Below are 16,302 nucleotides of genomic sequence, written 5' to 3' on the forward strand. Positions count from 1 at the left end.
CCTCCCTCAAAGGGCCTTCGCGGCACACAGCCCCCGACTGGAACGAGAGGGATCACCGCTGCTCTGATGCATGAGGACGAATCAAGAGAGGGATCATTTTTGTGGAATTTCAAAAACCGCCTTGTTTAGTGGCTGTAGCTAACATATTAAGAAATAATCTATGCAACAGACTAGGTATAAAAACATTGAGAATTTTACCATTTTAAAAAGGCTTAAGGACTTCCCTGGTGGCGCAGTAGTTAAGAATCCGCCTGCCAATGCAGGGGACACGGGTTCGAGCCCTGGTGTAGGAGGATCCCACATGCCGCGGAGCAACTAAGCCCGTGCGCCACAACTACTGAGCCTGTGCTCTAGAGCCCGCGAGCCACAAGTACTGAGCCAGCGTGCCACAACTACTGAAGACCGCGCGCCTAGAGCCCGTGCTCTGCAATAAGAGAAGCCACCGTGATGAGAAGCCCACGCACCACAAAGAAGAGTAGCCCCCGCTCGCAGCAACTAGAGAAAGCCCGCAAGCAGCAACGAAGACCCAACGCAGCCAAAGATAAATAAATAAAAATAAATCTAAAAAAAAGAATAATTTGCAACTTAATAAATAAATAAAAAGGCTTAAAAGTATTTTACTACCTTCATAACAATTAATTTTCAGAACCTTGAGGGTTTTGTTCCTTTTGGAAATATAAGAGAAATAAAAAAATAAAACATTTTAGATGCACACACATATATGAATATTTACTTATTTATTTTGGGAGAAAGGCTGTGAAGGCCTCCTCTCAAGAAGCACTTTGCTTCACATAAGCAGTAATTCATCCAAGAGAAAGAGAATATGTAGATCCCTGGGAAACCTGCTTTTCCATTAAAAACTATTTTAAACCATGTGATCACTTTCAACTATGACTGCTTCACAGTATGGGGAAATGGAGTTCCATCCCGCAATAGCCAGGGCCACAGGTTCACGCTGCTGGCGGTAACAGCCCCAGGCCCGCTGCGGAGGGTGGCCTGAGACCTCCACCACTGTCAGGTGTACAGATCCCATCACATCCTGCCTGCTGCACAGATAAACACAGGCAGCCTGTGTCCCCAGGCCAGGAAGCGCAAGCAGTTTCACTTCATGTAAGCACTTCATTTTTTCTTAAAGAAGACAATTGGGAGGAAGGTATTCTGAATGACACAAACAGGGGTTTTTACAAACACTTCAAATTCTTTATTAACAAAGGAAAGAGAAGAGCCCAAACCTCATAACTACCTTTCCAGACACAGTCCATCCCCTAAGTCTGCTTAATACGCCATCTACCCTTATACTGGAAAAAGCCATACAGCGAACTGCAAAAAAATTACAACACACTTAAAAAAAAAAAAAAAGTCTCCCTGGGCTTCCCTGGTGGTGCAGTGGTTGAGAGTCCGCCTGCCAATGCAGGGGACACAGGTTCGTGCCCCGGTCCGGGAAGATCCCACATGCCGCGGAGCGGCTGGGCCCGTGAGCCACGGCCGCTGAGCCTGCGCGTCCGGAGCCTGTGCTCTGCAACGGGAGAGGCCACAACAGTGAGAGGCCCGCGTACCGCAAAAAAAAAAAAAAAACAAATCAACTATTTATACATAAAAGCACAAAATCTCTGACAACCCAAACATTAAAAAGACTATTGGTCCGCAATAGTATTCTCAGTTCAGAGACACATGTACATCTTCAGTTAAGTGCTAAGCGGAACAACTACGAGAAAAGAAAATCGATTTTGCCCCAAGGAGGCCACTCGTTTCCTAGCTGTCCCCTCCCTCCACCAGCAGGTGTTCCTCACGGGCCTAGCATCACGGGGGAGCTGGACCGACTGATGGTGGGGACCTTCCCTGAAGGTCTGCCTTTACAATCCAATTAAGAAAAAAAAGGCAACAGAACACAAATACTAACGGCTCACCAGGGGTTACTGGGCAGAGGACTCTGGGGCAACCCTGCGGGGCAGGCAGGCTCTCCCCGGGGCGAGGGGGTGGGAACGCAGCGCACAAGAGGCCGGGTAGGAACACGAGGCCCTTAGTGCTGAGCTGGAGCTTATGTTTGGTCAGGAAGCCACCACAGGTTTCTAAGCAGGGAGTGACATGATGGAAACAGCTGAGAGATGGTCCTGGCAACGCTGTGGAGGAGCTTCAGGTTCAGGGCTTCTGTCCTGGTTCAGGGTTTTCCAAGAGAACCATGAAGGCTAGTTCTGAGAGCTGCATTTCTTAAAAAATAAGGTTCCAAAGTCAAAAAGACATGGAGCACACATCCTCCTCTGCCCCCTGACAGGTGTGCAATACATGCTACCATAGTAAAAATTCTAACAATTCTATTCAATTTTCAAAGTTAGACCTGTGGTTCCGAAGTCAAGCTCTGAAATACACGCCCTGAGTCGCAAGCACTGACTTTCCATGACTTTCCACTGAGCTGCTCTTCCAATGGGCACCGCTGTATGGTGCTCCCAGGGAGAGCAACAGGGATTTAAGGATTTTTAATTTTGCAGTGCAGCGGTTCTCAAAGTGTGGTCCCTGAGGCAGCCACACACCTGGCAACTTGTTAGAGATGCAAACTCCACCAAGCCCTCCAAGTGACTGATGAGCATAAACGCTGAAATCTCAAAAGCACTGTTAGATTATAGTGTACTTTTTTCAGTTAATATTTCTGCACAGTTCAAAACAACCTGGGCAACACCTGAGAGGTAACAAACAGAAGTCAAAGGCTGCCATCCCTCCCCAAGGGCAGCATGAGGGCTCAGCAGAGACAACGACGAGAAACAGAACAGGGACCAGTCAACTCCCCCTACTCCCACAATCCTAAATTCCAGGAAGTCAATTAAGAATAACACCGGGGGGCTTTCCTGGTGGCGCAGTGGTTGAGAGTCCGCCTGCCGATGCAGGGGACACGGGTTCATGACCCCGTCCGGGAAGATCCCACATGCCGCAGAGCGGCTGGGCCCGTGAGCCATGGCCACTGAGCCTGCGCGTCTGGAGCCTGTGCTCTGCAACGGGAGAGGCCACAACAGGGAGAGGCCCGCGTACCGCAAAAAAAAAAAATAAAAATAAAAGAATAACACTGGGACATGAACAAAGTCTTCTTCAAACGTGAAAAAACAAAATCATGGAAATAAAAGTGACCAAAATACCATGAGTGACCAGCCCTGAACTGGGCTGGTCTCAGGGAAGCTGGAGGCACAATTTGGTCATGAAGGACACAGCAGCCACGTCGGGGGCGGGGGCACTCTGGTGGAGAGAGGAAGAAAACACAAATGCCAGCACCAAGAGCCAGGGAGTCGGGGCTCTGCTCTCAGGGCGGCAGCCTTAGGCAGCCTCGGTCCAGTTTCATTAAGCCTCAGTTTTCTCATCTGTAAAACTGGTCTAACAGCCCTTCCCTCCGCAGAGGCCCCGAGGATTAGCCGAGGGCTAAGCTGCTCCTCCCTCCTTGTATCGGAAGGAGGCAGTAAAATTTAGTTCCCTTCCCACAAGGCTCCCACTAAGGGCATCAACATGGGAGCGCCAAGGACCACTTACTTTTCCCACTTATCTATTCCGGCAACACAGCGCAGCCGAAGGAAAAAGCCACCCGCCTCCTGGTAGGAACTGCTGAGGAGCTGAGCAATTCTTTGTACTTACATATATTTTTCTTTTTAAATTACCTCTCAAGAAATGTTTGGTACAATGAAAGGGCATCAAACACAGGAAAGAAATGCTCAAACAAGACCTTTCTACAGCAGGTTCTCAGTTCACCAGGAGTTCAGGTAGCAATTTAACAACTTCGAGTCAACCGCACTGAAATTGATCTTAAAGTGATGCTGGGAAACTGTACCTAAAATAGCTGCTGACCAACACCCAGTCCCCAGGTTCTGGATTACTTTCATTTCCACTCGTCTATCACTGTACGTTTCCACCTCCAAAGGTACTCTGTTCTAAGTAGGAAGCACACTCTTGGAGCCACGTACCCACTAACGCGAGAGTTTGAGGAGCAACACCGAGCCACACGCGGGATTCCCGAGTCCAAGGTGCCTGGTCCCCACACACGTGCAGACTGGGTCCCCCAGGGGCACCTGACCCACCCTGGCGGCGGCGCTGCCAGCTTCCCAGGAAGCCTACACTCAATCCCGGACCAAGGCTGCACCCCCAAAACATCAGTCAACTTAAGCAAATGTTCCTCCAACAAGATACCGTGGGGCGCCCTGAAAACGGTTCTGTGCCCACAGAATCCCGAGACTAGAAAATGAGAGACAGAGCGGAAGAAAGCATTCAAGTCGGGGAGGCGGAGGTCACAGACAGACACATGGGAAAACGAGGGTGTGTGTACACTGCCTTTTTCTTACAGAGAGAAACCAGAAGGCATCACGTGATGAAGAGGACCGCGGCTCAGGAGTCCCTCCCCACCCCACGGACCGGGCGGTCCTGACCTTGGAATTCAAATTCTGTTCATTCATCTATAAATTGAAGAGAGTGATTTCCAGGTAGAGAGCACACGCTGAGCATAAGATCTACTTTGGTCAATCCTGAAACCCCATTGAAATCACAGTACAAAGGGGGTTTTCTTAAAAAAGGCTTTAAACCTCCACGTACCAGGAGGGGAGAGAACACCCACAGCAAGAAAATTCCAGAAGCTGGAAAGTGGGTGGAGGAAAGAAAGGTGGGGAAGATGGCAAATGCTAAGCTCGAGGCAGGGAAAGCAGAGAATCAACTGCACCCCCCCTGCCGAATCCCCAGGGGAGCAGTGACTGCAAGTCCTGCAGAAGCAGTGGAACACCCAGATGGCCTGCCCGCTGCCCACAGCCAGGAAGCTGCCCCGTGCCTCCCCAGGAAAGGAAACTGAAAGCATGTTCTCTGCAAAGGAACATGGAGGGTTTCAGGAGCAGGAGAGAAACTACACGGGGCACTGTGCCCGCTCTCAGAGCCTTTCCTCATCCAGAGCGAGCCTCAGGTGGGAGGAGGGACCACAAGCGGAGGGGACGCGGGTTTGTGCCCCGGTCCGGGAGGATCCCTCATGCTGCGGAGCGGCTGGGTCCGTGAGCCATGGCCGCTGAGCCTGCGCGTCCGGAGCCTGTGCTGCGCAACAGGAGAGGCCACAACAGTGAGAGGCCCACGTACCGCAAAAAAAAAAAAAAAAAAAAAAAAAGGCGATAAGAAACTGACATAAGCCGTTCCTCACCTCTCATGCCCACCAGAAGCGCCTACATCACTGGGGTTGAAAAAGCCCCAGTCAGGGTTCAGACTTCCAACCAGCTTGTCCCCTACTCTGAAATATGAGTGGACATTCAAGGGTGGCCTCTACCACAAAAAACAGAAACCAAAACCAACAGGGGGGCAAAGGGGCCGTGGAGGAAGAGAATCTATTCCGAGGGAAAAAACAACATAACTACAATTAACATACTCAGGGAGATGAAAGCAGATATTTCAACTGAAACAAGAAAGCAACAACATTCAGAGAATCAAAAAGAGCCCTCACAATTTAAAAAAACAAGAGCAGAAATGAAATACTCTTTGGAAGAGCTGGAAGATAAAGTTGAGACAATCTCCCAGAAGGCCAAGGAGAAAAGACAAGAGATGGAAAATAGGTTTCAAAGGATAAGAATACTTGAGGACCAGTCCAGAAGGTCCAGCATCCAAATAATAAAGGGTTTAAGAAAGAGTGAACACAGGAAATGGGAGAGGGAAGGGAATCAAAGAAACAATTCAACAAAAAGACGTGAGTTGTCTGATTAAGGACCTATGAAGTACCTGTCACAAAAAATAAAAGAAGACCCACATCATGATGAAACTTCAGATTACAAAGAAAAAATTCAGATCTTATGAAATTCAGGAAAAATGAAACAGCTTGCATGCACAGATTCCAGTATCGGTGTGGCGTTGCATTCCTCAACAGCAACACTGCAAACTAAAACACAGTGGAGCTGCTGTCACAATTCTAAGGAAATAATTTCCACCCCATGACTAAACGCCATGCCAAAATATCAATCGAGGGGAAAGGCAAAAATAAGAAACTTGCAGATACCCAAGACCTCAAAAAAACCTATCTCCCATGCACCCTATTCACAGGAAGGCCACTACAGGATATGCTCCACCAACACAGTCACAGAAACCAAGAAAGATGGCAGGAGGCGCAGAAAACAAGCCATCCCCAGAGAGCAGCCCAAGGAATCCCGAAGATGAAGGCAAAGAGGATGAGGGATGGCAGAGGGGATGCCAGCGATACAAGTTAGGAGGCTCAGAGGAAGGAGTCTCCCTCCAGAGGAGGGAAATGGACAGACAGCCTGTGTGCCTCACCTGAAATTCCCAAGAGGAGGTTTCAACAACTGGCAGCGGGTTTGGGGTTGAATAAGTTATAAGTGCTGCTACAGAGTAAATGTTTATGCTCCCTCCCCAAAATCATATGGTGAGACCCAACCCTCAATGTGATGGAGGTGATCAGGTCATGAGGGTGGAGCCCTCAGGATTGGGATTGCTGCCCTTATAAGGAGACCTCCCAGAGCACCCCCTCCCCCTTTGCCCTGTGAGAACACAGCCAGAAGCAGGCCCTCAAAAGACTCAAAATCTGCCAGAGCCTTGATCTTGGGCTTCCAAGCCTCCAAAATTGTGAGAAATGTTTGTTGTTTAAGCCACTCAGTCTACAGCATTTTGTAACAGCAGCCCAAACAGACTAAGACAATTACATTTCCAAAAAAATAAATAAATAAACTTCCAAACAAGATTTGAAAAGTAATCCTGGTTTACTCATGGCTGGCTGGGCTTAGTGTTTCCACAGTCACGTTAATGTACACACGAATCTAACTGAAGTCACCAACGTAAGTGCACTGGGCACAGGGAGGGGAGGGACACGGGAGCGAAGGAGGCAAGGACACGAGAACTAAATCCTCATCTTCAGGGTCCAAAGTCTACTGACAATGCCTGAAACTAGGGAAAAAAGAAACAGCGATTTTTAAATGCTCTTTGTGAACAAAGAAGTAACAACAACAACTGACAGCAAAGGGGATGGAAGGGGCTGCCTTCGGAGGGGGTGAGGGGAGGAAATGGACGCCAACGGCAAGGAACTGCTCTCTCCCAACAACCCTCACCACGTGCATAACTTTGCAAATAAAAACTAAACAAAAGTCCTAAGTAATTAATAGAAGACAAAGGATGTGGACCTCCACGGTCCTTTCAAATCTTAGGGCCAGAAAGTCTTTTTAAAAACAGGAAGAGACTTGGCGGGAAGATAAACACGAGGTACGTATTTGGTAAGCATTAATGTAAAACTCCAAAAGTTCCCACAATGTATTCAGATACCAACAGGGCTCCTTCTATTGACCAAGACCCTCCTCAACATATAACGGAAGGTCTGTAAGTGGACAGTGCCATCCCCAGGGGGGCTGCACACCAAGGGCCTTTGTAACACACAACCGGGATGCTTTATGCCTTGTCACAAGCAAAGGTACACCTCATCTTATTTTCCCTCCTCTAAATCTTGGAAACCAGGGAGCCATTTAGGATTAGGAAACGCGGCATCCCCCCAGGAGCCAGGTGCTGTAAGAGCTCTAGTTTTTCTCTTTCTCAAAGCATTGAGCTCTGAGAGTTTGAAAAGTATTGCACTGCAAAAAACGGGACTTACGGCAGGGAAACGACCAGTCGGATGACAGTGCTTGACTCTGAGTGGTAATAGAGGGCTAAGAGTCCACTTCTATTTCCTGCGCTCGTACCCGCCGCAAGATTCCATTAATGATAACAATGCTGAGCCCAAGCACCAAAAAAAGCCACAGCACGACTGGGTTGGGTGTGGTCCACTTCCTGTAGGTATGGAGTTTCCCAGCAGGCAATTCTGAATCACAGGGAGAAATCACCCAAAAAGAGAGCAACGCGGCCCGAAGATCCTCAGGCTCCTGGACCCTGGCCTCAGTGTGGCTGTAAAGTACACTAGGAAGAAGCAACAACGACCAACAGGCTCATTTCTTCAGAAACGCCTCACACTGCATCTCGTACCAAAGTGCTAGAAAAACTGTTCAACTCAAAAGCTGTGTCAAGTCGCATCAAATAAGTAAACTCGGCTCCACACACCAGAAGAGTTAACTCAAAGATGACCACAAAAATGACAGAAAGGAACAAGAAAGCAACGGTGCCACTTGCCCGTAACTACCCTCCGCCGGGACACGGTGCTGCGTTAGCTGCCTAGAAAAGTCTAATCTGACCAATTTCTACTTGAAGGTCACTGGTTGTACGCGAAATACTATCAAGAACATTCCCTGATACGGGATTAGAACCAAAATGTCCTGGACTCCTCCAAGGTGTTTTCTATTTTAATCTTCTGACGACCCTCCCCCTCCCAAACTGACTTTAAGCAAAACAAATTCTTAACACTGTTAAATTTCGGTGATAGAGAAGAGGGAATATGAAGTCTTGAAATGCGTATTAAAAAAAAAACACCTTAAATATAGGCTACTAACAATAACAGAGAATGTGTCTTCATTTTCCTTACAGCATAGAGCATGGGAAAAGGTCAAAAGCAAGGGGCGTGAAGGAGACTAATAAGGACTATAAAATGTTGGCTAAGAGTTCACATTACAAGGTTTGAGGCAACCTTGCTGAAAGGTCCACCTGCGCTGCAGGTGGACACGAGACCCTTCCACCATTTCAGCCTCCTCCTCTCGCCATCCTGGGGGCCTCTCGCCCAGAGAGCCACCGCCGCCTTCCCAGCAGCAGCCAGCGCTCCCAGCATCCTTCCACCTTGGCCCACCACGTGCCCGGAGGAAGCAGCGTCCGGACAGTGCGCCGCCCGAGGCGGCGGGGAACGCAGGCCCCCTCCCCGGCTGCCGCCCCTCCAGCTCCAGGGCCCCGGCTGGGCGCCGCGAGTCCGCCCTCGCACCCTGCGCCCTGCTCTCTGCGCACCCCTCCCCGGCTCATCTGAACCTTCTCGGGGAGAGCACCCCAGTCGGCCCTCGCTAGGCTGCTGACCTCCTGAGCACCGGCCAGGAGGAGGGTCTCACCTACACCTGCCGCGGCTGCTGGGGAAATGCGCGGCAAGGACGCGGCTCCTCGCCCAGTCCAACGCTGCACCACCACCTCACAAATACCCTGAACGTCCACACCCGCGGAGGAAAAAGTACCAGAGCTCTTCAGGCAAGATTAAATGCAGCTGTCCTTCTGTTTGTCTTCTCCTCCCAGAGCGCACAGGTTTCCCCAGGGTAAGGAAGAGCACTGGAGAAAAGTTCCCAACTCACCCAAATTGGCCATTAAACGTCTCTCTCTCTCCCCACACAGAGGGGCATTCTCAGCAAAAGGTCTCTCCAAGCAGCCAGAGAAACGCAAAGATGATGTTAATAAAGTAGAGACTTTACGTTTTCCAGCTGTTCCTGTAAACGGTCTGTACTTTCAAATATGAGAATATCTTACATGCATGACATCCTCAAAACATGCTAAACTAACTCAGGTCCTGTCATACATGTTACATATCAAATTAGTGTAATTCAGTCAGCTGTGAAATCAATTTAGTTTTGCAGCAGCTCTTTTTTTTTCTTCTTAATAAAATGCATCACACAACAGTACATCACAAGTAGTGAGGATTAGGGCTGTCTTCGGAAAAGTTAACTTTCAGGTCTTGATGTAAAATATATTTCTTACACGGGTCACGGTCCAGAAAAGGTTTCAAGTGACTGATAAAATTCCGTTATAGAAACTTACAAACCAAAATCTAATTCTTTTTAAATTACAACTTATGCAACTAAAAGCTGATGGATGCTGCTGCCTCCAGCTGAAGCTGAATTAAATCCAGAGAAGCAACAAATGTTCAGTGAAGGACAGGGAGTAGTTAAATCCACAACTCAACCGAATTTCTTTATGTCTATTCGTAGTTATTACATTCAGTTCATGATTTCTATTTTTTTCCCCCATGCTAATATGAAACTGGGTGGGAGGTTTAAAAAAAAAAGAGGAAAGGCCCCTGGCAGCCTTCATGAAAAGGTTATTAAACAGGATCACCCATAACTCACTCAGATTTACAGTCATCAACCCTCACCGAGCACCCGGCACAACAGTGTTCAATAACGGTTGCTGATTGAACAAATAAAATACCGTATTTTAATTTCTTCAGCAAACCCAAGTTGGAATGAAATAAGCATTACTGTTTGCTAGAGTAATAATAAAGCAATAACACAGCATGGTGAGTAAGAGAATGGGTCTTGAGGGCAGGAAAGACCTGGTTTCCAATCACAGCTTTGCCACGTAAGGCACTATCTCACCCTGGTCAGTTCAGTCTCTGCTGGTTTCCACGTCTAGAAAATGGCATACATTACACCTATGCCTCAAGCAGTACCAATGAGAATCAAGAGGCATAAAAATGATTTGCAAGACAATGAAAATGATGTTTTCACTGAAATTATGCTGTCATTCAGGTTTATTTTTTAAGCATCTTTGCCTAGGCTGCCTGAATTCACTCTGCTGTCTTTCTGAAATTTTTAAGCCAACTCCTTACGAACCCTCATCAGGAGATGAGAGACGAAAAAAGGGAGGTTATGGGATGTATCGGGACACAGCACAGGAGGGTTAGTACTTCTTTCCTCCTCTTTTAGCCTGGAGAGCAGTCGGAGGCAGGTGTGCCTTTAATTTAATCCTCAACAACAACTCTGAGGAAGGCCTCCCTGGGCAGCAACAGCTGCTGATTCAAAGTAGGAAATAAATGTGCTGGTTGTTTTTCTTTGGGAGTGGAAGGGAGAGGGAAGGAATGTTCTTCCCCAAATGGCACACTAAAAACAATCATCATACAGTGTGTAGATGCACTTAAATACAGTGATGACTCTGTCAGAAGCCACCTTCGCGACCCTAAAACTGTAACGGCTGAAAATTTGGTTGTTTCAACCCAACAAAAATTTATCAGCCTTTCCACTGAGAAAGCAAAATAAAAACAGTTCCCTTGTAACACTACCTAGGAAATACATTTGGGAGGCCCAATTATTAAAAGAAATGTACCTTCTTTTCCCACGATTTAAGAATTCCGGCCCACACTCTTGAAGAAAAAAATTAAAAGGGGAGGACAAAAGGAGTGTTGAGACTAGACACCACCTGGTGACCATCTGATACTGACTTCAGGGCACCAGCCAGCGAGGCTTTAAGTACCTTTTTAAACTGATTCGCTTTCCACAAAAGCTGAATACCTCCATGGTAAGCTCTAAGTGAGGCAAGTGCGCTAGATTACAACCTGATTAACAGCATAAGAGTCTGTCTAAAGAAAGTACCCAGCAAATGTATTTTTTAATCATTACAAGAGGCCCTTCTTGCTCTACTGGTCAGAAATAATTTTTTACCCAGTTCACCCTGCCTTCCTGTCTCTAAATTCAAACCAAAGCAGGAATTTTTAGGAAATACCAAGAAACCACATCTGATTTTTACCTAGCGGTCAGCAGAAGCTTAGGTTTTAAATGCGTGTTGAGTTTAACAGCTCTTTACGTGAGATTCAAGGACAGTTTTCTTCAAGCACCGTCAAATTATTAATGTTAACTGTTACAACATTTTTTTTTAAAGAGGTTACAATTCTGGTAACTCTGTGTTCTTATTTTTCTAGATATCAAACCTGAACAATGAAATCGAGTTTTCTTTTTCAGATTTAGAGGGAGAGAAAGAGAGAAATGCTCTCTCTTTAAGGAGGGGGCAGATTCCCGGCTCCTATGGAGTCCAGGTCCGAATACTGCACTTCTCAGCCCTCAAGAGTGAGGTGGGGGGGGGGGGGGAGAAAAATGAGCCCGTAGAACGCTGTAAAATAAATAGTCCACTGGGATACTTGTATTTGTTTTCTTAAAGCTCCTCTGCTCCCTTACTCGGCTAACCCGGGAGAGCCAAACTTTAAAGACATTCCCTAGCTGTACCGTCAGATTTTAATCCCAAACATTTTGCCCCCATTTACGCGCTTACAAACATTACAAATTAGCCAAGAAGGGCAGTGGTTTTATCTTTCAAAGGGCTAAAAACAGTCCCCGATGGCGAAAAACCTTAAAGCATCCGTGTAAATTTGAAATTCAACTTCTCCCCCTTTACCCCACTCCAAAAAAAGTCACTGGGAGGCCAAGAGGCCACAAAGTGGCAACGGAGAGGATTTCTGGGAAGGAACTCAGCTGGATCCAATCAAGACTCCAAGCCAAAGCCCTGAGTCCCGGGATCCACACTCGAGTGCACGCTGTGCCATCGATTCCTTCTTCCAGAAGGGTTGAAGGCTCGCACTTTCCCCTCCATCTGCACCGGGAGGAAACGCGCGGAACAGACGCGCTGGAAGTGGAGCTAGCGGTGGCACCTTCCTCCACCCCGCCCTGCCTCCTCCTCCGCCCTCCGGGCCCGGGACTAGCCATGGCGCGACCGAGGCCCTCCCCGCCCCTCAACTTTACCGCCCCCTCGCCGAGGGGAACCCGGGCCTTCACCGCCCCCCGCCCGCGCCGGGGCCCTGAGAGCGAGCCGGGCCTCCGAGGGCATTTCTCCACATCACTTCTCCCCGGGAATGGGCCGGCGCGGGGCCTGCGGCTCGGGAGGCCCCGGGGGAGAGGGAAGCGAGGAGGGCGCAGCGGCCGGCAGCCCCACATCCCCCCGCTCGACCGCCGCGACTCCCGGCCGGCGAGGGCCGCCTCCGGGCCGCGGCCCCCAGGCCCCTGCACACACGCACCCGTGTCCGCTGGGCAGGGCACCCCGGGCGCTGCCAGCACGACGCGGGAGGCCGGCGCGACCCCGGAAGGTGCAGCGTGGTGGGGGGGCCGTGTTTACACCGCCAAGTTCCCCGCTTCCGCCCCGGCCCGCTCATCCCTCCCTCCCCTCGGCGGCCCGGTCCCTGCCTACCTGTATGCCGGGCAGGCCCGACTGCACCGGGGAGTGAGCCATGGCGGTCAGGACGGCCACTTCCTGGGACGGGACGGCCGGGCCGCGGCGATCCGCGCGGGCGACGAGGCCCGCGGGCCGCGCGCAGCCCTCGGGCGGCGGGGCCGGCCGGAGCCCGAGGCCACCCCAGCCCCCGCGGGTCCCGGGCCGGGCGGCGGGCTCAGGGGCGAGCGGAGGGCCTCGTCTCCATGCACCGCACTGGGGAGGGGTTGCCAGGAGCGCGGGGTCTCCCCGCGAGCTGCCGCCGCTGCTGCTGCTACTGCTGCTGCTGCTTGGCTGGAACCTGGCGGCCTGGGCCCGAGCGCTGGCCGCCTGGAGCCGGAGTGGACGGGCACAGCCGGCCGAGCCCGCGAGCGCCGAGCCCGGAGCGCGCCCCGCCCCGGCCCGGCCCCCGCGCCCGCCCCCGCGGCCCGGCCGGGGACCCCGCCCCGCGCTTCCGGGAGGGGGAGGAGGCTCGCGGCCGCCCGGCGCCCTAGGCCGCAGCCGCCTGCGCCGCCGCCTGCGCCGCAGCCTGCCGGAGCGGGTGGAGGTCCGCGCGTCTCCGGCGGGCTGCACCGCCTCGCAGCCGCCGGGGCGGGGCGGAGCGGAGCGGGGAGGTGGACGCGCGGACGGGTGCGGGGAGGGGGCCTCAGTTGATGCGACCCCCCGGCCACTGGAGCGCGGGGACCGGTCCGAGCCGGGGGTGGGCCACGTGCCCATCCCGCCCCCCAAGTACGGGCCGGTCGGGCGCCCAGCGGGTCTGGGCGGTGAGGGCGCTGTGGGTACCAGGTCTTACTCTACCACCTCTCTCCTGCCCTTCACGCCAGCCCACCCCTCTCCGCCTGGCCCCGGGGCAGCGGGCTCCAGGCGACCTTCCAGAGGGCAGAGCCTCGGGCAGGGGGACCTCGGGAGGGAGAGTGCCCAGCGGAGCCTCAGCCAGTGGCCGGTTCAAAACTACCGGGGCGGAGCTTCTTCGGTGTCTGGGTGAAGTTTCCAGCCAACCCAAGGAGGAAAGCCGGAGGGGAGAGGCCGAGAGCTGTTAATTCCCGGTGCTTTGGCTACTGGAAAACACCCCGCTTGGAATGCTAGGAGCTGTAAACTTAGCTAAAAAGCGAGGGGGGTTGAACCCCACCATCTCTGGGCTCCGGACCAAGGCGGGGGCGTCCACCAGCGAGAAGGGAAAATGGGTGAGGGAGGGGCAAGGAGGAAGGGAAGACAATGGAAGGAAACCGTGTCTAGACTTACCCCTGGCCCTCTCCCGCTCTTTCGGCTGCCTCCACCTTTTAGCCACCTCTCCTCCAACTGCAGAGGAAAGAAATAAGAAGGAATGAGTCAGTGCTGCCTCCAGAAAGTAGTATTTTATTTACAACGACAAACAGTGGCAGCCACTGAAGTGATCTGCTTCCCAGGTTGCTAGGACCCCGGCATCTCATTCATGCCCATGAATGCCCTCATTGCACCATGGCTGGGCGAGTTTGGACGTACAAAAATGAGCCCCTGAGAGTTCACAGACTATTGGAAGAACCTAAAAAGTCCTCCACCGAAGTAAGGAGTGTTTATTCTATGAAGTGTCACTGTATTCAGAGTGCCCTCGTGTGCTCTGGATCAGACAAGGAGCGAGGTGCTAAAACGCAGTCCCTGCTTTCCCTTTGGAAATATGCATGTTTTCCCGCGGCATCGTCCAGGACGCTTTCAGATACCTTCATGGTTGTCACTGGTGCACTGTCTTCACTGAGTCCTGAAGCCCTGCCACCCCCAAGTACTATGAAGAGAATATGGCAGATACAAAGTTAAAGAAAGCATGAGCCCTGATCCTTAAGAGCTCACCAGCTTGTGTAAATTTTGTGTACCAAAAAAATGGGTACATAAAGAGATGGATGGCAAAACAGGCAAGAGCATGAGTATTAAAAGTTCATCATCTTCAACCCAGGAATTTTACTTACAATAACATATCGTAAGGAAACAACCGAGAAGTACAGGAGAATGGATAAAAAAAGATGTGATGCGGTGATATTTGTGGTCATGGGAAAACTGGGAACAGATTAAAAGTCTAACAGAGATTGTTACTTAAATGATAATATATTCATACAGTCATTTAAAATGATGTACTTCAATATTTAGTAACATGGAAAAATATTTTCATTATATATTGTTAAGGAAATGGAGGGTACAAAGCAGTATGTATAGTCTGATCTCAAGCTACTTCATATGTATGAAGTTATATTTAAATATATATCACATACATATATATAATTTTATGTGTAAATAAATAGAGAAAAACCTGGAACTATCTATATATACACCAAGACTTAACAGTGTCTATCTCGAATTAAAGATGATTTTTTTAAATCAGTAGTCATCCAATAGAGACCATCATGCTAAGAGGTCTCTCCTTAGCGTCAGCCGTCAGGCCAATAACATGGCAGCAAGATGAGGAAGAAACAGGACAAGTGGACAGAAATGTCTGGGCACTGATCTAAGGCAGTACCATAGGAAACTCAAAGAACCCTTGGGCCCACTTTGCAGTAGGCTAATTTCCAATGAAGGAGCCATGGGGGGCATTGAACCATAATAATCTGGGCATAAAAAGTATTCAGAATCCCATTTTGTATCCAGAGGCTAGTAGGGCTAAGAACACGCAGGTTACCATGGGATGGGATTTATCTGGACACAGTGACTTGCATTCATTAGCTGGTCCGTTTCCCTATACCCTGTTTATCTCCTCACCACAACTAAACTTTATTTCCTCCTTTGACCATATTTATACAATTGAGCAGCATTCTCCTTGAAAGAGAAAAGAGAAAACAGGAGTTACTGGCTCCGCTCAGTCATATGCAGACGGTACCCAGTATGGCCCTGACAGCAGCCCTCTCCCTTTGTTTTAGCAGAGCAGAGATGATTGACAGGGCCTGAGCTAATGATGAGATCCTGCCCAATTGTTCATTACATTCATTCAGATAGTAACACATTTTTTGAATGCCAATTTATGTCAGACATCTACTTCAGCGCTGGGCATATAAACAACCCGAGCCTCACGTGCCTTATCCCACCCTGGGTGACATGGTCTCCCAGAATCCTAATTTCAGAATCTTACAATACCAATTGCTTAAAATTAGAGCCACGCTAGCCATGATTTCCACTAAGGAAAGAAGAGGATTATCCTCTCATCCTCTTCCTCTTGGCACTTTCCCTCCACTCTCAATGACAATTACAACAGATCATACACTACTATAATTTGAGAAGGAGAGATTTTGAGGGTCTCCATAGAGATTATGCATTTCCTGGTCTCCATGGAGATGCTCTAACCCATGGAATTATTTTCATCCTCTGACCCTCTTTGTCTTTTGTGTTGACTTAAAGACACGAATTGGGCAATGCATTGTGCTCTCACATATACTCGGGACCACAGAGGACGTTTGCATACCCCTCCAAATATAGAGCCCTTGTGTTTGACTTCCCCTAAGCCAGCTCATAGTCTCAGCAGAGCTCGAAAAGCTCAGCCGAAAA

The 16,302-nt window shown here is 49.9% G+C and overlaps 1 protein-coding gene across 2 annotated transcripts in view; it reads right to left on the reverse strand.

Annotated features, from left to right (window-relative positions):
* The window catches only part of STK24 (serine/threonine kinase 24), a 102,408-nt gene extending 89,107 nt beyond the window's left edge, over nucleotides 1-13,301 (reverse strand). Inside the window, exon 1 of one of the 2 annotated variants that reach the window (XM_079902750.1) lies at nucleotides 12,608-12,757. In XM_079902750.1, coding sequence (XP_079758876.1) covers nucleotides 12,608-12,742 — 135 coding nt within the window. In that variant the 5' untranslated portion in view covers nucleotides 12,743-12,757. Of the gene's footprint in view, nucleotides 1-12,607; nucleotides 12,758-12,777 lie in introns of those variants that run through there. The other variant, XM_079902748.1, reaches the window with a different exon arrangement.
* Between the last annotated feature and the right edge of the window lie 3,001 nt (nucleotides 13,302-16,302).

This window comes from Stenella coeruleoalba (assembly GCF_951394435.1).
Source record: "Stenella coeruleoalba genome assembly, chromosome: 18".
Classification (NCBI taxonomy): Eukaryota; Metazoa; Chordata; class Mammalia; order Artiodactyla; family Delphinidae; genus Stenella; species Stenella coeruleoalba.